Source organism: Emericellopsis cladophorae (genome assembly GCF_022114955.1).
Source record: "Emericellopsis cladophorae strain MUM 19.33 chromosome Unknown NODE_2_length_1295279_cov_118_880017, whole genome shotgun sequence".
Lineage (NCBI taxonomy): Eukaryota > Fungi > Ascomycota > Sordariomycetes > Hypocreales > Bionectriaceae > Emericellopsis > Emericellopsis cladophorae.
This window is the reverse complement of record NW_026250927.1, coordinates 1,138,552-1,161,377: the sequence shown is the minus strand read 5'-3', so window position 1 is coordinate 1,161,377 and position 22,826 is coordinate 1,138,552. Positions and strand designations below refer to the sequence as shown.

The window sequence follows — 22,826 nt, the reverse complement described above, 5'->3', positions numbered from 1 at the left end:
CACGTACAAGATACCCCGAGTGCTTTGCTTTGTATTACCATGCTATTAATCGACGACGCGGAGCATGGCATACGCAGGATGCCCAATCGCCTTCTTCACTGTGTTCAATGGATCCATGGGTTTCTTCTTCACAGTCGTCGTCATCTCCATGCCATCCTCCCCCTCCACTGGGTCGATCACCTCGGCCTCGTCCTCGTCCCCTTCCTCTTCAAAGCCCCCCGAATCCAAGAAGACCTTGAGCAGACCCTGCGAATATCCACTCACCATGGCCGTCCCCTGGTCCACCGTCGTCACAGGCTTGGGACTGACGCCGCCCCTCCCACCGGCCAGGTTCCAAAACACCAGCTCCGGCACGTCATACCCGAACCGGGCATACTCCTCCCGAATGCGCTCCAGGCTGCTCGTCCACTTGTTTTCCTCGTTCCGGACCCGCGCCTGGTTAAACTGCATGTCGCTAAAGACAAAAACCCGCTTGACCATGTCCTCCCGTCGAACCTTGTGCGCACGCGCCAGCGGGAGGATGCACTGCGTAAAGACGGCCTCAAAGTCCGTCGTGTAACCCCAATGCGCCTGGCGGATCGTACGGACCTGCGCGGAAAAGGGGGCCTCGAGATCAATCTTCTGCACGGTCGGTTTGTCGTGAAACGTGATAAAGGCGCCGCCAAAGGGCGGTTCAGTGACGGACGCCACGAGCAGGGACAGCCCAACGGAGGAGTCCATGGGGACCGTGCCGTCTGGGAAGACGGGGGAGCCCATGGAGCCGGACACGTCGCAGACGGCGATGCTGGAGCGTAGCGTGCCGGCGTCGCGGATGCGTTGGACGAGGGTCTTCCATTGGCCGTCGGCGACTTGCGCGGCCAGACGGGCCTTCCTGTACTCGAGGAGCTGTTTGGGCGTGAGCTTGGCGAGGTCGCTGGCCAGGCGAGGCGTCGTGTCGTCGTAGGCGCCGACGCTGTGGACCATGGCGCTGGGGAGGAGCGTGGCACCGGAGATGACGGTCTGTCCGCTGGCAACTCTGTCGAGGTAGGCTTCGAAGCGGTCGTAGTCGTGCGCGACAAACTGGGGCGTGTACTGCCGTAGGGCTTGGCTGGGGAGGCGCTCGTAGCGGATGGCGTCGTAGGTCTGGGCGGTGATGTTGCGCTCGACAATGTCGAGGTGGGCGCGGAGGGCCGAGGTGGCTTTGCGGTAGGCCTCGCGGGCGTGACGCAGGTAGACCTCGCGGGTCGTGGCAGTAGTAGTATGGATGGCAGACGCGGGGAAGAGGATCTCGGCAATGGAGGTGGCAATGAGGGTGTGACGGTCGTGAAAGCGGTCGTGGCTCGGCGCCCACTTGGCGCAGAGCGAGATGTCCCTTTGGAGTGTCCTGTCGTTGCTCTTGAGGCGCTCGGTGTCGATCTGGAGCTGCTGCGCAAAGAGGCGGGCGATGGCGAGGTGGAGGGCTCGGTAGACGGGGTCGTTCTGGAGCTTGCTGGCCACGCGAGCCTGACGTGCCTGTCGGGTCGTGATGCGCTCGTCCTTGGCGAGCTTCGAGGCGGCCTTGTCCTTGGCGCGGCGTTGGGTCTCGGGCATCTGCTTGGACGATGGTTCGGACTTGGAGGCGGTGAGGGTGGGTGCCCTGCGGCCGGATGTCTTTTGGGCGCGAGCGGACCAGGTGCGGTTCTTGTGCGTCTTGGTCTCCTTCTTCTGCCGGATGTTGAGGACGTCGGAAGGGTTGGAGAGCACGTGGAGCTCATCGTTGGCGGCGAGGGCGAGCATATTGAGCAGGTCCTTCCAGTACCCGTGGGAGACGCCATGGCGGACGTCGTACCTGGCCGGGTCGTTCTCGTCCTTTTCGGCCTCGACGATGACCAGGTCAGCGTCGTCATCGTCCTTCTTCTCCTTCTTCTGGATGACGGGCCGACTCAGCCATGGGAGATTGGCGACGAGGGTGTGGGGATGGTGCGTGGCCAGCCATCCGGCGCAGAGGTAGAAAGTCTTTCGGCTTGACTTGCCGAGATGAATGGAGCGTGCGTTGAAGATGACCTTGAGCGTGGTGAGGGGGTCGTGCGCCCATGCTGCGTGGAGGAGGTCGTTAAGGCGCGGGCCGGTGACGACGTCCTCTAGCTCGGCGAAGAGGTCGACGAGCGGGTTCGTGGTGGATGCGTTGGTGATATCGCCATTGTCGGTGAACATCTTGTTCTCCAGGCTGAGGGTGTGCTGCTCCTCGTCTTTATCCGTGTTGTCGAGCAGGGCGTCCATGAAGGGGTGACCCGTCGTCGTCTTGGCTTGTTCCTCTGTGCGCGTCGCGTCGACTTTCATCCTGTCCACGTCCCTGGCCAGGTCGGCTGCCGTTGTCGTGGACGGGGTGAGCAAGGTGAACGACTCTGATGTCGCCTCTGTAGGCTGCTGCTGCATGTGGTCGTCATCCATTGTGACATGGTCGCCGTCATGGCGCGAGGCGAGGTCCTTGCGGATGTAGGCCTCAAAGTCATCGCGTGAATAGGTCAGCGCGTCCAAGGTAGGAAGCAGGACGGGTGCGTTGGACTGAAGGAACCAAGGGGTCGCGCCCTGGGGCTGGTGTGTCGACGCCATTTGACTGCGCGTTTAGGAGAGGAGGTCCTCTGAAGGAAAGCGATTGACCCTTCTTCAATCTACGCTGTCGCTGCACTTATATATGGCCTGGAGTGGATACTTCATCGGTCGTAGGGCTGACCGGGTGAGTCAAGCTGTTTGGTTCATTGGCGCTGCGGACGATGCCAAGTGAAGCGTCGGCGGATGACTCGACGGTGAATGAATGGTATGATGCGGGGGGACCCCGACCAACGACCAAGAACGATGCCGATCGCTACATGCAGGATACACATGAGCGGGTTAATGGCTCGTAGACCGACTGGAGGACATTTTATGCGTTTTTCTCTTCTGTTGGTCTATGCTTACATATATATACAGAGTCCCTTGTAATGAGAGTAAAGTAAGTGACCTAACCCCCAACTCCATTGTATGCAAGCTCCATTAGGCACGCCTATAAGCGCTGGCTCATGATCTCCAGCAGCGTCTTCTCTTCCTGCGTCAGATACATGTGCTCTGGCACGGACACCTGGCCCCGGCGGATGATCACCTCGGACTGTTCAAGGTCTGGCGACTCTTCACCCCCTGGCAAGCCAGCGTCCGCCTCCACATCCCCCTTCTCACTCTCGCTGTCGTGCGGTGAGCGGTGCTGATTTTTGATCGAGCTGGCCCGTCGCTCGAACATGGGGCGCTGCCCGGGCTTCTTGCGCCCAACATCCTCGGGCGTCCACCAGTACAGCGGGAACCGCCGACCAATATTGTTGACGAGCATGGCGACGATAAGCATGAGCATGCACCCCAGCAGGATGACGAGCAGGTAGAACCAGCCCAGATTCACAATCGCGGGATCCGTGACCGCGAGCAGGGCCGTCGCGCCCGCAGGTGGGTGAACAGTCTTTGTCAGAGCCATGAGAGCCGTGGCCGCCGCGCAGGCAATGGCACCGCCCAGCCAGCGAAGGTGGTCAAAGTCGCCGAGCAGGAACAGCTTGCAGACGGCAACTCCGGTAAAGGCCGAGATGAGCTGGCCGAGGATGGCGTTGCGCGGCTGGGCGAGGGGCGAGTCGATGGCGTAGAACTCGAGCACGGCGGCGGCGCCAAAGGAGCCGACGATGAGGGGGGCGTCTCTGGCTTGGAAGGACGGTATGTGCATGTTCACGCCTTCGATGAGAGCGACGCTGCAGAAGATGCCGATAAAGGCCCAGAAGATGGGCTGGAGGTTGCCCACCTCGGCCGGTGTATAGCCTGGCGGTCGGTGGCCCAGGAAGCGGGCGATGGGAGATGGGATGAGGTGCCATGGCGGTGGAGGGACAAAGGGGTTGATGTAGCGGTCGATGGTGAAGGACCATGTCCGGGGATTCGATACCATGGTGTTCTGTCAGTGGGTGATGGCTAGCCTCTATCTAGGCTTTGCAGATCATCCTCGCCTGGTGGGATTGGCTCGTGGCGTCGCTATCGAGGTGCAGTCGCAGGACAGCGGGCGCAAACGAGGAGGATAGCAGGTCTCCTCGAGGACCCGCGGAGATGCGCGCATGTTGGTATTTGAAAGCAAAGACGAGACGTCGCACTGGGGAAGATCCGCACGTCATGCTGGGCCACGGAAATTGTAGCCGGGCTGAATGGGGTTTGGTGTCCATGTCGACGAGCCAGTCGGGAGGTTTCTGAGGGTTCGCATCGCGTAATGGGAACTGGGGCGGATGAGACTCGGCGTTCGGCAATGGACCGTTTACTGCCAAAGGCTTCCATAGCAAGGGAATAGCTGGTGAAGAATCATCGTCGACGGATTTTGCCGCCACGCTGGGCGAGACGCGTTTGCCATTGTTGCTAGTGCTGATGCTGTGGACAGCAGATGGACACTTGAGCTCCTATGTGAGTCAGTGTTGGTGTATGGAGCAAACATGCCTTACCCAAAGAGGTCACAAATCCCGCCAGCGCCCAAGACGCCGGGCCTCCTCCGGAAAGACCCGCTTTTCTGCAGCGCCTTCGGCTCCGGCTCCTCCCGGCCGGTCGTCCGTCCGTCCGTCCGTCCGTCCGTCACTCACGGCCCCAACTAAGACCTGCAGACACGATAACAATAGTATAGTTGTCTGGAATTGAACTGCTTGACTGCCAAGACCTAATGAACGCCCATCAAAACCACTTAGTTATACCGCCTCCCCCTCGAATCATACACAATCTTGGGCGCCCTCTGCCCTCGCTCCGCCTCCGTATAGTAGATCGCGGGCGGACCATCAATCACATCATCCTCCACCGACGCCCTGCTTGGCCTCCTGCTGCTCCTCCGCCTCGAGCTTCTGCTGCGACGGTGGTGACCGTGGTGGTGGTGGTGGCTGGGCGGCTCGTAGCGGACCTTTTCGACGGGCTCCCCCAGGGGTTTGTTGAAGTTGATGCACGACTTGATGAGCCAGAGGAGGATGAGCGTGCCGGCAATGGTGCCGAGGACGATGCCCGCTATGGCGCCGCCGGTGAGGTAGTGCCCGTTGCCCGAGGGGCCGTCTGCGAAGACGGTGACGGTGGCCTCGGTCTGGCGCTGCACGAGAGTGGGCGCATCAGGCGCTGTCGGGGAGGGCGCAAAGGGCGGCATGCTGGGGTATGCTTGAATTGAAGATGGGCTCAGGCTGTGATGTGTGATGAAGATCGCCTCGCTGCAAGAATCACTGCGAAGCCGCGCGCCAGGGCGGCTGGGCACCGCCTTGTCTTTATGCTGGACGCAGTTTCCTGAGGGCCGGAGCAAAGATCCCACTTTACGCGACGCATGCACGTCATGGCCACATCACATCACGATCTGACTATGGCGGATCGACATTGGATTGTCCAGTTGCTGGTGCATGATCACCCCTGTCGCACGACCTCGATGGGAAAATGGCCTTGGAAATCCGACAATGGCTTTTGCACGGTGACGTCGCGGTCGGGTCAATCGTGGTGGTCGTGGTGACCCCCTCTTCTTCGTCCCTCACCGGGTGGCTGGGCGGAGCCTGATTTGTCTCCGAAGGCACGGATCGCCCCTGGATCCCTGATAATGTGGTCGCATCAATTGCGCTATGGCTACCAAGTACAAAGTTTAATCTTGCCTAGTGAATTGTGTTCATGTTCAATGTGAACTTAGGTCACGGGTCCGAGGGTAGGAAGCACGTGGGCTTAATTAAAAAAGGGGAAGCCTTCGCTCCTGGAAATCAAACCAGAAGTCCAAAAGTCACAATGAGCTCCATGGCTAATAAGGATGATGACAGTACGTAGCCGCCCTAGAATACGGGAAAAAACAAGGTCTCCCCTCATGGAAGCCGCACACCTTGGACGCATGCTGACTCGTTTCGCGAGGAGTCTACCTCGGTGGTTGGGGCACCAACTTAAGTTAGTAGCTGCGTCACTGTTGGTCTGTACACTGGCTTTCTGCAAGGGCGTTCAGAGCAGCGAGTTCATGTTCATAAACGTATTTGTGTTCCGTCTTAAAAAAACATCAGAGCTTGGAACCAGCCTCTGGAACTATTGCGTGAGAGCGAGCCCCTTTGCTTTCTGTCTAACCTGCTACGGTGCGGATGGGCGGGAGGATGCATTGATGGTGAATCGGAGAACACACTGCCGGGCAATTTGAACAAGCTCGTCTACTTATCTTTTACATTAACAGGTTTGATGTCAGATTCACTGTTTGACTCCCAAGATATGAACTGTCTCATGCATCCAGTCCATTCTCACCCTGTTCCTTCGAGAAGCCCAGCCGCTGCCTCCCAAATCCTCGACACCTCATCCCGACTCATACGACATCCCCCGACCAGTCTTCTCTGGACTCAGCGCCAGAGCAAGGTCAAAGGATGCGCAGCCCAGTTGTACATCTCATCGTCTTGCTGGCGTGTTTTCACCTCATATGCCTTCTCTCCACAGAACCACTTGCTCAGCTCCCTTTGCTCTTCAAGGAGGCACCGCATATTGCTTCGCCTCAGCGAGCGCTTCTCCCAACTTACATCAGTTCCGAAAATTCATAAAGCACCTGGTAAAGTCTTCTAGGAATGCTCATTGAACATCACCATCCTCTTCATTGATGTCTCCACCGGACACAAGGAACCTGGCGACGTACCCAGCCCTCACGAGTCACGACCATACAGCTTACTCACGAGTACGAGATTCATCAAACTTGCTCCTTTCAGACATCGCAAGTTTTTACCAGCAAGATGCGTGTCACAGCACCCGAACAAGTACACAATGAAGCTTCCAAGCCCGTCCAACATCCGGCCCACGTCGTGATCGAAGCTGGACCGCATGAACAATCGATCCTTCACGACCGTCCCTTCGAAGCATCACTGGCCACTTTGCCCGACAACATCTCCCGCCGCGTCCTTCTCAACTACGTCCCCGAAACATGTCCTACCACCCAGGTCCTGCAAGCTGTCCGCAGCAACGTCGGTCTCGTGGACGTCTTCCGCTGCCCCCAACTCCTAGGGCAGCCTGACGACGCCCACTTCGACACCGTGGCAATCAACTTCTACGATCCCGACGACGCGCGCCTCTACGTGGCGCACTGCCGACAATACCCCGCCTTCCTCGAGGGCGCTGACCAGGTCGCCTATCAACTACACGTCCAGGATCTGCCCCGCTGTCCACGAGAGGCACTCGCCCAGTCTGTCGAGCGCATGGTCGACGAGGGCTACACCCGCACCTAGGAGGCGTCGGGGTTCCCTCAGGGGGCTGTTGGCTTCATTCTCGCGTCTCTCGGTCCAGATTCTCTTATTGAAGCCCACTACGACGCCACGAGACAGCTACTTCGCGTCGAATTTCGTACCGTTGCTGACGCTTACCACGCTGCCCAAGCCATATATGCCGGACGTTTCACGTATTTCAAACCGGCACAGGATGGGACTCACCATGTCGCCCTGACAGAAGACGAGGACGACGATGATAAGTCCCCCGGACCGTCTCTAAATAGCGTCCTGGACATGACGCGCGGTCTCCCCTTGCCACTGCGCGACAATGGTGTCGTCGCACACGTGCATATGAACCATCTACGCCAGCGCTTCGCGGCCACCGTCTACATGACCGACTGGCCCGAGAGTAGACACTGGAACCCCGACGCCGTTGAATACGGCGAGCTGGCTCCCTTTCATCGTCCCCTGCCCGGACGCACCACGCGCACCCGCCGCGCCATGATACAAAACGCAGGTTTCTTCCATCGCAAGGCCTGGACGTGGCAGGTTCCAGAGGACAGGAGAGCTGAGTACGACGCTATCCAGAAGACAATGTTTGATCGAGAGTGGGCGGCTGCCTGGGAGGGTTTCTTTGCGGACCACGCTGGTCTGACGAATAACCTCATCCATCATACCTGGTACGGTACGCTGGCGGCGCATCGTCGTAAGGTCACGGGGAGTAACGCAATGACCTGCAAGGGGGACTGTGGGAGCCAGGTGTGCACTCAGTACCTGACGGCTGCTCAGCAGATGGCCGTGCATCGACGCACTCGGCGCATTCCGCCGGAGGTCGTGGACAGGCTGCCTGACTGTCCCATTGACGTCTGAGCTCTGCCGTTGCATTTTCGTAGTGTTGGGGACTTGGCGTCGGGAGATACTTGGAGGGCAGGAATCAAAGGGCGACGGCGTTGATCTACATGTGTCTGGATAGGCGAGGCAAGATCTCGTAGATAGTTGCTTATTATAAGCCTACGGTACTCATGCAGCCCTTTTTCCCCTAACCACAATAACGCCTTGCCCGAAATGACACAACAAGTGTGCAATGCTATGCTCGCTTGAATCAAGAGTTGGGACCTCCCCATGGTCCCACGACCACGCCTCCACTCATGTCGAAACTGAATCGTGGTCGCTTCGCATTGTGCGGCGAACCGGCATTGTGCGGCGAACCGGCATCGTCCACGACCATAGGCTCGTCCTGCTCGTACTCACGTCCATTCCCATACTCAGCCGTCCCAGTGCCTCCGCTCCCCGCGTCATGAGAGGCATCCGCCTCGCCCAGCTCCCCGGCAAAGGCATCCCCGACACTGACAAAGTGCGCACTCCCACTCGCCCTCAGCAACGCCCTTTCTCGCCTCCGTTTGCGCGCCGCAGGCGGGAGCCGCGAGTAGCTCTTCTTAAAGTAACGCTTCACCAGCAGCGCGGGCAGGTTGTCCTCCGGCTCCCACGTCGGGTTCTGATCTGGTGGCCAGTCCCCCTCCCAACGCACCTGGAAATACCGCACCAGCCCACGGTCTTCGACCTGGTACGTCTCGTCGTCTAGGATCTCTTTGACGACCCACTCCTGGGCGCCGTTGACGAGGATGGGGGTCTGGGCGGCGGAGGACCTCGGTCGGGGCGTGGACTTTGCTCTCTTCTTGCTCCCGGACGCGGGGGAGGACTTGGACGGCTTGCGCGCTTTGTGCCTTGGTGTCTTCATATCGAGACTGCCTCTTGACTTGCTCTTCTTAGCCGACGATGAGCCTTGTTCTGCAGAGCGAGGAGGCAGCCTGGGCGAGGCGGAGGATTGTGAGGTCGACTGTGCCGCCAGTCCATGAGCTTGTGATAGCTTTTTTGATGACCCGACAGGAACCCATTGCGGGTAACCCGACTGGTGGTGCGGTCGTTCCATAGTGGCCGCGCCGTTGGTGTCAGCCGGCGTTGCTGTCTGAGCCTGCGTCGTCTCGACACTGGGCAGAGTACTGATCGGTACACGCCCAATTTGCGATTCCACATCGACCGCCTCATGCTTGATCTCATTGCCTGCGTCGTCGGCCGTCTCAGGCGCATCGTAGAATTCGGCCTTGTCGTCGTCCTCGTCGTCCTCGACAGCTACCTGCTGGTCGCGAGCACCATTCAGCCCGACAGCTTGGCTCATAGCTTCCACCCCTCTCCGGTAGAGCTCGCGCGCGAGCGCTCGTGTCGATAACTCTTCGTCCTCCTCGTCGCTGTCATCCTCGACTCCTTGCTGGCTCACGGTCTGTCCTTCAATATTGGTAGCTGAAGCAGCTTTCCCATCGTCCGCAGCTTCTTCACCCAGCAACCCATGGTTCCGCCCCGAAGTGTCCGTATCTTCTGTGGGTAGCTCCGTAGCCTCCCGGCTTGGTTCATCTCCCCATGGGTCGTCGAATGGCTGCGCTTTTGCCTTCCTCCTCGGTGTCGCGAGCATCGCGCCGCCTACCGCCATGGCAGAGCCAGCTGGCTGATCGCTGTCCTCGTCCACCACAGCAGCCGCACTCTCAATGCCCGCATGCTTTGGCGCTCGACCTCTTCTCTTGCCGGCAGGCTTCTCCAGCCCTTGTACTCGACTTTCTTTCGCCGCCTTGAGCTCCCTCCGTTCGGCATTCAGTTCCTCCTCAAATGAGCTCTCCCACTCCTCTAGTTTGCGAGGCGACACATATGTCAGGACATCTCGCGCTGTGACAACCTTCCTGGCAGCTGGTAAATCCGTCCACCCAATGATGTATCCAGGTCGTTTCGGTAGTTCTCGCCCATCCCGCCCTGTGCCTTTCGGTGGGAGGAAGATTCGCTCGACAATGTACGCGGTCGAGTCGTGCACGGGCTGGAGGGTGATCCGTCGGAGCGAAGGACCGTTGCCGCGTTTATATCTCAGTATACAAGGAATCGGGATCACAATCGTCGTTTCACCAGGCATCGGCAGCGTCGATGGGGGCCTGGCTGGGGGCGTATGGTGGGTGAAGGGCCGTGAGTCGCGCGGGGAGGACATTTTGAGGTCTCGCGCGCAGAGTCGCGCCGGGGGCGTTGGCACACCGCATGAGCCCGCTCGCAACGGTGACAGTGACGCACTCGAAGCGTGCGATGGATTGTGAGTTTCAGCGAGTTCGAGGAGACTGAGTAGGCGCGTCCGAGAGGCAGGACAGAATGTCGACTTGGTTGTTTTAGCAGTTGGTTGTTTGGGGCTGGGAGGATGTTGGTCGGCGCCGCCACTAAGCGAAGGTAGCCAATAAAAAACGCCCCTAACTCTCCCCAATTATGCAGCGGGGGCTAGTCACGTGAAGATAGGCTAGCCCGATATGAGAGCTAAAGCAATATAGCGTTATAGAGCCCTAGTGAGATAGACCAAGCTAGGGATAACTGATATAGAATTTGATTTAATTTGGATTGCCGTATTTTTATTAGTTCTATAAGTTAATCAAGTACTTGATACATTAAGACCCTAGTGACCGCTGAAATAGGAAGACAAGTCACGGCCATGGCAGCCTGCCTTGTGTCGAGTCAGCAAGTCAGCGGACGCTGACCGGATATCGGCGAGGGTGGGCAGAGTTTACCTACCCGGTAGATCTGACCCATCAGCAACTCCACGGTATCACCGTTTGACTTTGCACAAAGGCTTCCTTATCGGGACCTCACGCGTTCTCATCTTTTCGAGTCCAGCTGATGGAAAGTATCCAATGTCGCCGGAACAAGCGACTAGCAGCAATGCAACACCGCCTACAGCACGTCTGAGTCCGCGTGGCCCTCCTACCATCGGTCCCCTCGTCTCCAAGCGGTCGCATCGGCGAGGACCATATGCTTGCGATGAGTGCCGGCTGCGCAAGCGAGCCTGTGACGCGGCGCAGCCCTGCAAGCCGTGCCGGCGATCAGGCACAGGTATGTCAAACATCGCAGCGGCTTCGACACTGTGTTCACCTCTGTCCTAACTTCTTGTTCAGATTGCACATATGCGTTCCGCAGACCAGCACCGCGGCCCACGTCGAGGATACGCACCTTGCAAAATCACCTCCAACAGGCCCGGGGTTGGCTGCAGCACATCAAGGACAAGACGCCCGGCGGGATCCCAGAGCTGGACCTGGACGCGTGCTTGCGCTCCCTTGACTTTTCGTCTGCCAATGATGACCCGCCTCAACCTCGTCCCAAGGGCGACGACCAGGCGGCACCTCCTCAGCCTCCCAAGGAGGAACAGCATAGACCTCTCATAGGATCTGACCGCTTCGCGGGCCTCGAAGCGCGGCGACCTGCCTTTCACGGCGCATACTCGGACGTGTCCTTCATTGCGGGATCGATCGAGCTGCTGGAAACGCAGCCCTCTGATGCCCATGGCTCCAAGTCTAGGCTTGATTTCATATCGAGTCTTCTGAGTCGCCCACTCCAGAGCCACTTAGTCGACAGGACCTATGAACAGCAGGATCAAAGCTTGGTTGATGCTCTGCTAGATGGAGGCGATTTGATGATCTGTTTCCTCCAGGAAGAATGTTTGCGAGACATTGCTCAACACACACACGTACCGAATACGCCTCGATCCGAGGCCGAGCGCAGCACGCTGTGTCTGATTCATTTCGTCCTCGCGCTCGGGTACCAGAACGACGCTCGACAACATCGCGCACAGGGTTGCGATGACTCTGTCCAAAAGGCGACACAACACTTCTCGGTCGGCATAGCACTTGCTGAACCCGGTCTCTTTGCGCAGGACTTAACGTCCTTGTCGGCTCTGCTCGGCGCCATTGTCTTTCTCCTCTCATCCTACAGGACTTCAATGGCTCACTCTCTCATTGGCGCAGCGTGCTCTGCTGCCCTTCGCCTCGGCCTCCTGTCCACATCCTGCTCACCACCCGATGGGACCGTGCTTGGCGACAGCAGAGTGAGGACCCGTCTGCTGGCGGGTGTGCTCGTCGTCGACATGCTTGCCTCCCTTGTCCTCGATCTACCTACATTTATCCACCCCAACCAGCTGCCGCGCGCGAGGCTTGAGGAGCTAGCCACCGAGGCCGAGAACAGCGAGGACGTCCACACGGCAGCGTTGCTAAAGTCAGCGACGCTCCTCTCCATACCGCTTTCGCTTCGTGGGCAAGCGAGTTCCAAAGACGATGGGGCAGTCGGCGGCCGCTTCCTAGCGCTACAGAAGGCGCAAGAGGCCTGTCATGGCTGGAAACGGGATGTCGCCTCGCTCATGTCGAAAATGTGGCAAACTCCAAAGCATCGTGGGTACGTTGCCTCTCCCTATACGTGTGTTTTGTGTGTAGGGGTATGACTGACAATCCTGCTTTTTTCTTGTCCTACAGCGCAAAGACCGATCTTGACAACATGTTTAGACTATGCCAGATCTTCATGTTCCGGCCGCATCTGCACTATTTCCGTGACATGTACCTAGGAGAGACGGTGTCTGTGGCCGAGTCTTACTACGCGCTGGCATGTATCAAGGTGGCGTCGTCGACCATCCTGGCAGCGGAGAACCTTGCGAAGCAGCAGCCAGCTCCCTCCCCGTTTGGTGGTTCCTGGCTCACAACGCACGTTGTGTTCTCGTCGGTCATGTGCCTTGTGTTCTTGGTGGCGGCGCATCCGGCCACCACCTTGCCTAGTGTCGCGTGGCAGAGAGCCTGCAGGGGGATCAGGATCATCGCAGCCAATAGATGTACTGATAATATGTCTTCTGTGTGCTTGGAACTATTAAAGGTTGGTCTCATTCACTGACCCTCGCGCCAGGGTACTGACCGCGTGCTTATCTAGTTGATGACGCATTCTCTGAGGCAGACGATCTACATCGACTTTGATCAGATCGAGGCTACGACACTGAATCACTGCAGTGACATGGTTGCGCCTGTAAAATACGGGAGCAACCAGCAGAGCAGGGAGAACACGCCTGCCCTCGCCGATATTCCCATGGCCCAGCGGCCGGTCATGGCTACGGTTGTGGACCAGATCACGGCGCATGAAGACTATTTCCACGACAATCCATTGGAGGTGGAGAATGAGGCCGACAAGATGCTGGAGCAAGCCGAAGCCCTGTCGGTCGAGTTTCACCCCTACGATCTGTTGAATCTAGGTGGCAACGACGGAGACTGGGGGACGATGAGTCACTAGACGAGTGAGACTCGTCGCTCATTCACCACGTGCGCACAAACACACAGACGCACGCACGCACGAATCACCAAGAAAAGCGGCTCAAGTCGAAAAAGATCACAAAGGCTCAAATTGACTCCTTTCCCCCTGGTTTAAGACACCTTTGGCACAGCGGACAGCGATTCTGGTACATTGTGAGCCACTCTGCGAGACAGTCATCGTGAAACCCGTGGAAGCATGGCGTGATGCGGATGTCGTCCTCGTTCTGCGCCTCTCCCAGGCACACGGAACACAGAAAGGCGTCCGACCGCGGTCCTTCTGACGGAGCATGGACCTCCTGGACCGTGACACGCCCTGCTGTGTCCTTCTTCTCGTCTATCGGCGCCAGTGAAAAGACGGGCGGCAACTTGGGCCGCATCGATGGCTTGACGTCCAGTCTCGCGCCAAGCGGGAGGGCGGCGGCCGGTGGACGACGGATCTGGCCCAGGTCCGAGGTTTGAATGGTCTCTGCGGTGGGCGCGGATGCCTGTCCCAATGTCGTCAGGGGAGCCACGGCGTCGAGCTCCTCGGTGGTAAGCAGGTGCTCCTTTTTCTGCGCCCTTTGCATGTGCTGGGCCCGTCGGGCGCAGAACCGCATGAACTGTGCCGTGTCGAGGTACCTGGAGCGTTCATTGTGTGGCGCGCCTAGCATGCTCTCCCCTCGTCTGCTGCGCTTGGCGTGGCCGAACAGGCGCCGTCTGTGCGGAAATGGATCAGTCTTGTTGGGCGTGGAGGGGGCACGCATGGTAACGTACATGAGGAAGATGAGAATCGCAATGCCAATCACGCAGCCAATGATCACGCCCACATTGCGAGCACGGATGCTCGGGGGAACGGAGTCGTCTCCTCTCGGGCGAATCCGCAGGGAGGGCATTCGGGCCAAAGCTGGGAGAGGGCAAAATTGCAGGTGAGCTCGGGTGTGTGGTGACTTGAGGCTCAAGGTAGCTGTGGAGGTGGCGTTCGGCAGTGAGGACGGTTGCCAAGATGACAAGTCGTCGAAGAGGAGGGACGGGGTGTGCAGATCAGGTCTTGGGCGATAGATAGCCAGACAAGAAGACAAGTTGGGTATCTCTGTGCTCTGTGTACTCTGCTGCGAAGACGAGGAGTGGTGGCGGTGGGCGGCTCTTGAAGAAGGAAAAGGCGGGACCAGTCTTTGAATGGGAATGTGCTATGTAAGGAGTAATAATAGAGATCAGCACCGAGTGCCTGATGCACCATTGGCACCCATCTATCTACGTTAGGTACGGACGAGTTCACAGCGCGCGCAACATGGTGGTGGTCTGGGCCCACCGCATGCAAAGGAGAAAAGGCCTGTTCCGGCCAGCCATCCATCCATCCATCCATCCATCCATCCAGCACCAGACAGCTCACCTCATGCAGGAGGCCTCAAGGTCTGGTCCGTCCCTCACAAGTCGACAAGCTGGAGCGTAATTATGACACATGCGACCGGCTGGCTTTCGGCGAGCACATGTCGGCAACAGGAAAAAATCGATGCTTTCCCAGGGTCCACGAGATCAAATGGCAGACAATTAGCGGGAGGAGCACGATGACTGTTCCCTTGGCAGGCGAGGGCGACGTGGACTCCGTCTAACCGCATAGTTGCAATTGCGCGGGGCCCTCGACACTAGGAGTATGGGATGCGGGACGGACATGGGTGTTTGCTGCGCTTTTGCGCTGGATTCTCACCAATCCACGTTGAATTACGCGTACTATTCTCTGTTCACGTTGCTGGTCAATGTCTGGTATCAGACAGTCAGGCTAAGAATATTAGGGGAGAGTGATGCTATTATCGCCAGGCTGCGCCCTTCTCGTTGAGTACGAGGGAAAGCCAGAGGCAGGCTCCAGGGGGAGCGTCGACTGCACACCATGCGTGATGTACGTACATATACATATACATCCTTGACCGAGTGCGGCTCAGCTCGCCAGTGAATGATGCCGGCCTCTACACGCACGCACGCACGCATGTCCTGGAGGCTTGAGCTTGACCCATGCCCCTACATGTACATGGTGGACCTGCGATCGGTATGTGGGTACGCGGATCCCTGGCCGCTCCAGTCCGCCTAAGCGGCCATTTTTGATTGGCGTACATGGGGGCTTCCCTGTTGCACGTCGACGCCTCAAATGCCGGTAGCGGATCTGTGACAGGAATCACAGGTGCTGAACAGGAGGGGAATACCTGCATGGACGTACACGTGAAAGCTTGCGAAACAAAATTTCCATCGTGGTACGTAGTGAACGTCCCCAAAGCTGCCAAGACGAGGAACTTGGATAGGCCGCCGACTGCACGGTCCGCGACACTGGAATTGGGAATCCATTGCGCGTCTCCTGGCCACTGGTGAGGAGAATCCAGGCTGATATCAAGCCAGACTTACGGGGTATGCAGCACCAAGGAACAGAGCCTGGCTTCGGGAAAGGCTGTTGCTGTGAACGAGGATCAAAAGACGGTCCAAAGGACACTGCAAGCAGCAAGTCTACTAAAGTATACTCCCATCAAACAACGGACAGGTATGGGAGAGAACTCACGAGTAGTATCGTGAGCATCAGCTTCATTCTTGGAGCAACAAGCCGGCAATGCACGGTAGGTATGCTCGAGTTCATTGCATTGCCAACCGACCTGTCAGTGTTTGCCAACTCGGCACTCGGCATCTACAGGCCCCAGAGCCTTGGCCGTCATCGCACCGGTCCGCCAAAGGTGCGTGCCCCGTAGGTTTTGCTGTATGCTTTATTTAAGCTTCGCCATGCCTTTTGCGGGCTGATTACTACTCCTCCGGACCCAGGGTTGGTCCCAAATGGATCTAGACATCCAAGTTAGACATTCCGTTTCTAGCGCTCCATTTCGCCTCTCATGCTGCTGAACCGCCTGCGACGCCACGATTAGCGGCATAGGTCCATGTCTCTCCCGATGTCACCCTCTGCACGTGCGGAGGCAGCCCGCTGCCCACCCTCCAACTGACCTGACCACGATGAATGGGCTGATGATCGCAGCGGTACGTGGTCCAGACGTCGCGCCTTGCACATCACCACCATCTATAAAGTAAACCAACCGCCAGCCAGGAACAGGATTGTGCATGACCTCTTGACACTTCTTACTTTTGTCTTTATTCTTTCCCCTCTCCCCCCCCACCCCTCCACAGCGCCATCATGAAGACACGCACCGCCACCAAGGACGACATACCTGCTGTGACAGACGTCATCCTCGCGGCCATCAACAACGATCGTCTCTGGGCCAAATTCGTGCCTTCCAAGACCACACAAGACGATGCATACGTCCAGGAGATTGTCAAATTGCTCCTGGAGCACGCCGATTCCGCCAACAAAGACTGGGAGGTGCAGGTCGTCGATCTCGCCAGCAGCAAGAGCAGCAAGGACAAAGGCGACGCCAGCGAGATTGTGGCCGTGGCCGTCTGGGATGTTTCGAGCATGGCAGATACCAAAGAGACAAGTCAGTTATTGTTGTCCCCATTGCTTTTTCTTTTCACGATTCGGTTCATTAACATGTCACCACAGAGCCCCCCACGGTGCACACTGATCTGAGTGATTCGCGCACACAGGCGGTCGTGTCGCTTCTCAAGCAGGCCAAGACGGATTGCTTCAAGGACTATCCTCAGCATCGCTACCTGCAGCTTCTGGCGACGCACCCGCGCCACCAGAACCAGGGCTATGCTACCGACCTCGTCAAGGCTGGCATGGCCGAGGCGAAAAAGACGGGCGGTGTCCTGACGGCTGTCGCCGGGCCTCTGGGCTACATCCTCTTTTCTGGCTTTGGCTTCCATGACATTGGGAGCGTGACGCTGCCGCCCAGTAGCGCGACGGATACGCAGGCGGTCAAGGCCATGGTGCTGGTGGTCCCCAAGGAGGAGAGGCGGCGTAGCTTTGTGGATTCCTTGATTGACTACGTGTCCAACTAGCAGATTGATTGACCATCGTCGTTTCTCTACAAGCAAACAAGCAAACAGCAAGGACCATGATCGCTACAGTGGCCCGATCGTGCCAATGTTCACGTGCATTCGTTTTGTCTGCATGATGACGACGTCAGAGGCTTGGCTACGTGCCTAACCTAGACCCTTGGTCAGGTGGTCGTTCACCTCCTCACGAGAAGCATATCGACTGCGTTAATACCGGGTCATTTTCCACTGTAAACCCCATACTCAGAGTGGACCCGTCCTTTGTCTACGAGTATTTATCTCGGTGAATGTTGGAAACCCCTCTCTCCATCCTATTCCTCCATCCTGACCGTCCACGACAGGCCAGGTCATTGAACACCATGGCGCCCAACATCTGGGCCGTTCCCCTCGAACTCACCAACTTCAACATCATCACCTCTGTCCTCGGAGGTTTTGTGTCGTTGTTTGGTCTCGTCTCCTACCTACTCAAGGAGCACTATTTTATGTCGGAAGCTTGTGAGATACCTCCACCGTCCACCGCCAGCCCCCCTCACTTTTCTAATCTGTGTCGCTAGTGATCGCTCTCCTCGTTGGCATTGGACTCGGCCCTGCTGGCGCCAACTTTATCCGCCCACGGAGCTACGCACAGTGCAACGAGTATGGCGTCTCCGAGGCGCAATGCCAGGAGAATCTCGACTCCATCACCGTCAATTTCTCGCGCCTAGTTCTGGGCGTTCAGCTGGTCATTGCAGGCGTCCAACTGCCCAGCAAGTACCTGGTTCGAGAATGGAGGCCGCTCCTTCTGCTCGTCGGGCCCGGGATGGTGTGCATGTGGCTGTCTACCAGCCTCCTCGTGTATTTAATCGCCGGGCCACCGAGTTTCCTGCACGCACTGGCTGCAGGCGCGTGCGTGACGCCTACAGACCCCATCTTGTCCAACGTCATCGTCAAGGGCAAATTTGCTGACCAGAACATCCCCAAGGACCTACAGGACCTGATCATCGCCGAGTCGGGGACCAACGACGGACTTGGGTACCCCTTTCTCTTCTTCGCCCTGTACCTGATCAAGTTTGTGGGCGCGGGCGCCACCTCGGGCGGGGGTCTGGGCGAGGGACTCGGTGTCTGGGTTGTCTTCACATGGTGCTACGTGATCTTCCTTAGCATCCTGTACGGCACCGTCGTGGGCTGGATCGGCAAGGAGCTCTTGTACTGGTGCGAGAAACGCAACTTTGTCGATCGCGAAAGCTTTCTCGTCTTTGCGGTGGCGCTCGCTCTCTTCGTGCTCGGGACCTGTGGCCTCATTGGCACGGACGAGGTGCTCGCCTGCTTCATCGCGGGCAACGCGCTGACGTGGGACGATTGGTTTCGCGAGGAGACGGAGAGCGACTCGCTGCAGCCGACGGTCGATATGCTCCTCAACGTCTCCGTCTTCCTGTGGTACGGTGCGTACATGCCCTGGAACCGCTTCGTGGAAGATGCGACCACCAGCCTGGGCACGCTTTTCTTCCTCGCGATCTCCGTACTGCTTCTGAGACGGCTTCCCTGCATTTTCGGCATGCACTGGTGGATTCCACAGATTGCCGACAGGAGGCAAGCTGCCTTTATGGGCTTCTTTGGACCCATTGGCGTGTCTGCCGTCTACTACATCTTCATCAGTCTTGACTTTATCCGGATGCATCTGTCGGATGAGAATGGTGTGCCACGCAGCGACGTCGAGGACCTTGGTAGCTTGATCAGGACGGTCGTGTGGTTCCTCTGTCTCTGTAGCATTGTCGTCCACGGCCTCAGCATACCGCTAGGGACCTTTGGTTTCCTGGGACCATCTGCGTTTCGTGGTTCTCCCAGCCGGGTGAGTCTGGGCCACGATAGCCCTTAGGTGGAGCAGACTGGTGAGACTTCTAGGCGGCGGAAGTTGCGGCAAAAGAACCCTTTGCTAAGTTAAGCGAATGCATCGTTTTCTCTCCTGTTCAAACAAAAAAAAAAAAAAGCGCGTTCATTCCAGGTGACGCAGGATTCATTCAGCGTTGTGATCTTTTGGTTCAACTTACCCTATACTTACACAATCGCAAGCATTCCGAGCCAACTGGGACCCGTATTTGTCTTGACCGCCCAACCTCTGCGCTGTGATTCGTGCCGCTGAGGCTTCGGGCGCTACGCACAAGTTCCTCGGTAAAGATGCCGGTGTTAGTGCGTGGGAGGGGCCACGCATCGATCTTGTCCAGACGCGGGAGTCGGGGGCGCAACCAAGCTACGAGTCCTTTTACTAACAAAGAGGCAGGTCAGTGAGGGAGTGAGGTATTTTGTAGCGAGCGAAAGTGCCACAGCTTGCTGGCGGAACTCGCCTCCAAAGTATCCCGCGGCGCGTGATGCCTCGAGAGCTGCTGCGGTCAACAAGTCCTGCAGCCGCCATGCCCATGACGGTAAACAGAGGCCTCCCAGCCTAGTTTCGCAGGATGATTTTCAAGTACCAAAATTGGCCAACCGATGCAATGACTCTCATGTCCGGTACCTCTGTTCTAGCTGAGAGCACATCCAGGGCTTTGTCTCGCCAAGCCCGTGCCCGCCAGGTATATTAAGGACGAGAACAGCCTTGGCTCGTACATGCAGTGCAACTGTACTTAAACTCTAATACAAAGCTTCTTGAATCGCTTGCACAGCCTGCACTACTCGCCGTTTCCAAGTCCATCTCGAGACTTCTTTCCCAGTCATGGAGTGGTCACAGCTCAAGCCCCCTATCAATTTTGTGACTATTCACTGTCAGTGAGACTTGGCTAGGAGGCCGGTTGGCTTTTTTCGCTGACGGCTCGACAGATGCCTACATCATCTTCATGGGCCTTCTTTCCTTGGTCATCCTCTACCCGGCCGGTAATTTGAAAGCCATCGATGCCTACTTCTTTGGTGCCAGTGGATCAACCGAGTCAGGCTTGAATACGTACGTTTACCGCCGTTCCCCCAGCGGACTTACTAGCTGCTGACCTTGCACAGCGTCGACGTAAAGGAACTCTACTTGTACCAACAGCTGTACATATATTTCATCCCCATGTTCACGAACCTCGGCTTCATCAATGCTTTCACGGTCCTCGTTCGCCTATTCTGGTTCCGCAAACATCTCAAGAAAGTCGGTGCGTATACATCTTTCACAAGACACCTCAGCCCTTTGCTTTCATAACACTGAAATCCAACGCAGCGCCCAAGCTTCTCACACGCAAACGTGGTCGACAAACCCCAGAGCCAGAGAAGGATATCGAAGACGCTGAGGAGCCCAAGACTCTTGACGACCCTGAAACGGCGGACAACACTGTAGCAGCCGAGGCCCCATCGAATATAGGCCGACATATCACCATTGATCCATCTGCGAATCTCCCGAGGGAGGACTCGACTCTGTACATCCCAGGGCCTCGCGATCGAGAACATGGTGAGTGTGCTTTGTTTGACTTTGGGCTTGATTTTGTCGACTCCTTCCCAGTGTCCAGCACGACTAACAAATCCCCCGTACTAGGCTCGCCCTTGATGGAAGTGGACCGAAAGAGCTACGATGGTGCGTACACGAACATAACCTGGCATAGCCCTCACTAACCACGCAGACGATGCCATAAAACCTGTAGACACCATCGCGAGCTCTAGCAACGCCGATCTCCGTCGACGAAACCCCAAGAGCTCGGGTACCTTTGCTCCGTCAACCGGAAACATTGCCAGCGTGGCTCGATCCATGCTCATCCTCGACACCGAGCGGTCTCAGCATCGCAACTCCCGCGCCTCAAGCATGACGCGTCCTCCAGTCAAGGCCGTTGAGCTCGACAAGACTCTGTCCTTGTCTCGCCATGCTACCATTGGGCGCAACGGAGAATTCCAAAACCTGACCAAGGAAGATCGCGAGCGACTGAGTGGCATAGAGTATCAAAGTCTCAAGTTGCTCCTGAAGATTGTGTTTAGTAAGACCCCTGTCTAATTTGTATCCCTACAACAGCTGGACTGACGTGCTGAACCCTCTCGCAGCGTATTTCTTTGGCCTCCACATCTTTGGTGCGATCTGCCTCGTCGGCTGGGTCCAATACGCCAGTCCCAAGTACACGAATGTCCTGCAACAGGCAGGGCAGGACAAGAACTGGTGGTATGTGCCACGGAAACAATACTACTCCTGTCTGGTCCTTTTCCCAGTCTGACTTTGGCAGGGCCTTCTACTCGGCGCAGACCATGGTCGACAACTTGGGTTTCACACTCACCCCCGACTCCATGATCTCTTTCCGGGACGCCCCATGGCCCATGCTTATCATGAGTTTCCTCGCCTTCGCCGGCAACACATTGTACCCCGTGTTCCTCCGCCTCGTCATCTGGACCTTGTCCAAAATCGCGCCAAGGGGATCGTCGATTCAACAGCCTCTGCATTTCCTTCTGAAGTACCCACGCCGTTGCTACACACTCCTCTTCCCCAGCGGTCCCACCTGGATTCTCTTTGGCATCATCTTCGCCCTGAACTTTATCGACACACTCTTGATCATTGTCCTCGATCTGGACAACCCCGAGGTCAACGCCCTCCCCATTGGGAAGCGCATCCTCGCGGCCATCTTCCAGGCCGCCTCTTCCCGGCACACGGGCACGTCGTCCTTCAATCTCGCCAGCGTCAGCCCAGCCGTGCAGTTCAGCCTCATGGTCATGATGTACATTGCCATCTTCCCCATCGCGCTGAGCATCAGGGCGTCCAACACGTACGAAGAGAAGTCGCTCGGCATCTACCCGAATGAGGGCCCGCTCAACGAAGCAAATGGACGGTCCTATGTCATGACCCACCTGCAGAACCAGCTCAACTTTGACTTGTGGTATATCTTTCTCGGCATTTTCTGTCTGTGCATCGCAGAGGCGGAGAGAATCGCCAACCCAGACGAGCCCGTAAGTCTTCTTGTCTCGTCTTGTACTGGTCCTGAACTGACCCTGAGCGTTCCCGCATAGGCCTTTACTGTCTGGACCATCTTCTTCGAGGTCACCTCTGCATAGTATGTTCATTCCATGTGCTCTATTATGGCCTTTGGCATGCATGGACTACCACTGACATTATTACAGTGGCAACGTGGGCCTGAGTCTCGGTTACCCCACCGTCATGACATCCCTAAGCGGCATGTTTGGCGTCTTTGGCAAACTTGTCATCTGCGCTATGATGATTCGTGGACGCCATCGCGGACTGCCCTACTCCCTTGACCATGCCATCATGCTTCCCGATGAAGATCTTCTGCATATACAAGACGAGAGGGACGACGAACCGTGAGAGCTTGGGGAGGTCCCCCAACGCCAGCAAGTGACAATCTTGATATAGAGACATAAGGGGGTACTATCTGCTGTGCACAAGAGGTGGCCTTTCGTACATGGATAGAAATTTCTCTCAGACTTATTCCATGTTTTATTGAAATCCAATGTCACCCCAATGTTGGTGCCCTTTTGCTTCGTTCGTAGTAGACGGCTCTGGCGGTGTCTTCTGAGTCACCGTCGACCCAGCTACTGAAGCTTTTAAGCTGCTTATTTCAAGGCTCAGATAGTCAACTAAATATTTCATTAGACCGCCCTGGCGGTATTCGCACCCCCCAAGACGACCCCCCTCCTGTGGTTGCGGTGATGCTCGTATTAATCTGTCAACAGC

The 22,826-nt window shown here is 57.2% G+C and overlaps 11 protein-coding genes across 11 annotated transcripts; 6 read left to right on the top strand and 5 right to left on the bottom strand.

Moving 5' to 3' along the window:
- Nucleotides 1-45: 45 nt before the first annotated feature.
- On the bottom strand, nt 46-2,571 carry J7T54_007126 (uncharacterized protein; the record flags this gene model as incomplete). The annotated part of the gene is made up of 1 exon (XM_051510799.1): nt 46-2,571. One exon carries the CDS (start codon nt 2,569-2,571, stop codon nt 46-48), a length of 2,526 nt encoding a protein of 841 aa, XP_051366339.1.
- A 430-nt stretch (nt 2,572-3,001) lies between these two features.
- Nucleotides 3,002-3,913, bottom strand: J7T54_007125 (Transmembrane protein-like protein; the record flags this gene model as incomplete). Its single annotated transcript, XM_051510798.1, has 1 exon — nt 3,002-3,913. The coding sequence occupies one exon, from the start codon at nt 3,911-3,913 to the stop codon at nt 3,002-3,004; it is 912 nt and encodes a 303-aa protein (XP_051366338.1).
- A 34-nt stretch (nt 3,914-3,947) lies between these two features.
- J7T54_007124 (uncharacterized protein) lies at nt 3,948-5,128 on the bottom strand (the record flags this gene model as incomplete). The annotated part of the gene is made up of 2 exons (XM_051510797.1): nt 3,948-4,409; nt 4,784-5,128. 2 exons carry the CDS (start codon nt 5,126-5,128, stop codon nt 3,948-3,950), a joined length of 807 nt encoding a protein of 268 aa, XP_051366337.1.
- A 1,582-nt stretch (nt 5,129-6,710) lies between these two features.
- J7T54_007123 (uncharacterized protein) lies at nt 6,711-7,199 on the top strand (the record flags this gene model as incomplete). Its single annotated transcript, XM_051510796.1, has 1 exon — nt 6,711-7,199. One exon carries the CDS (start codon nt 6,711-6,713, stop codon nt 7,197-7,199), a length of 489 nt encoding a protein of 162 aa, XP_051366336.1.
- A 154-nt stretch (nt 7,200-7,353) lies between these two features.
- J7T54_007122 (uncharacterized protein) lies at nt 7,354-8,048 on the top strand (the record flags this gene model as incomplete). Its single annotated transcript, XM_051510795.1, has 2 exons — nt 7,354-7,369; nt 7,417-8,048. The coding sequence occupies 2 exons, from the start codon at nt 7,354-7,356 to the stop codon at nt 8,046-8,048; spliced, it is 648 nt and encodes a 215-aa protein (XP_051366335.1).
- A 232-nt stretch (nt 8,049-8,280) lies between these two features.
- Nucleotides 8,281-10,203, bottom strand: J7T54_007121 (uncharacterized protein; the record flags this gene model as incomplete). Its single annotated transcript, XM_051510794.1, has 1 exon — nt 8,281-10,203. The coding sequence occupies one exon, from the start codon at nt 10,201-10,203 to the stop codon at nt 8,281-8,283; it is 1,923 nt and encodes a 640-aa protein (XP_051366334.1).
- A 685-nt stretch (nt 10,204-10,888) lies between these two features.
- Nucleotides 10,889-13,295, top strand: J7T54_007120 (uncharacterized protein; the record flags this gene model as incomplete). The annotated part of the gene is made up of 4 exons (XM_051510792.1): nt 10,889-11,087; nt 11,150-12,419; nt 12,497-12,887; nt 12,942-13,295. The coding sequence occupies 4 exons, from the start codon at nt 10,889-10,891 to the stop codon at nt 13,293-13,295; spliced, it is 2,214 nt and encodes a 737-aa protein (XP_051366333.1).
- Nucleotides 13,296-13,401: 106 nt separating this feature from the next.
- Nucleotides 13,402-14,187, bottom strand: J7T54_007119 (uncharacterized protein; the record flags this gene model as incomplete). Its single annotated transcript, XM_051510791.1, has 1 exon — nt 13,402-14,187. The coding sequence occupies one exon, from the start codon at nt 14,185-14,187 to the stop codon at nt 13,402-13,404; it is 786 nt and encodes a 261-aa protein (XP_051366332.1).
- A 2,267-nt stretch (nt 14,188-16,454) lies between these two features.
- J7T54_007118 (uncharacterized protein) lies at nt 16,455-17,221 on the top strand (the record flags this gene model as incomplete). The annotated part of the gene is made up of 2 exons (XM_051510790.1): nt 16,455-16,755; nt 16,821-17,221. The coding sequence occupies 2 exons, from the start codon at nt 16,455-16,457 to the stop codon at nt 17,219-17,221; spliced, it is 702 nt and encodes a 233-aa protein (XP_051366331.1).
- A 356-nt stretch (nt 17,222-17,577) lies between these two features.
- J7T54_007117 (ankyrin repeat protein) lies at nt 17,578-19,073 on the top strand (the record flags this gene model as incomplete). Its single annotated transcript, XM_051510789.1, has 2 exons — nt 17,578-17,713; nt 17,773-19,073. 2 exons carry the CDS (start codon nt 17,578-17,580, stop codon nt 19,071-19,073), a joined length of 1,437 nt encoding a protein of 478 aa, XP_051366330.1.
- An 831-nt stretch (nt 19,074-19,904) lies between these two features.
- J7T54_007116 (trk family potassium uptake protein) lies at nt 19,905-22,457 on the top strand (the record flags this gene model as incomplete). The annotated part of the gene is made up of 10 exons (XM_051510788.1): nt 19,905-19,953; nt 20,009-20,129; nt 20,183-20,319; nt 20,385-20,612; nt 20,697-20,735; nt 20,782-21,129; nt 21,194-21,308; nt 21,370-22,084; nt 22,145-22,188; nt 22,256-22,457. The coding sequence occupies 10 exons, from the start codon at nt 19,905-19,907 to the stop codon at nt 22,455-22,457; spliced, it is 1,998 nt and encodes a 665-aa protein (XP_051366329.1).
- Nucleotides 22,458-22,826: the final 369 nt, after the last annotated feature.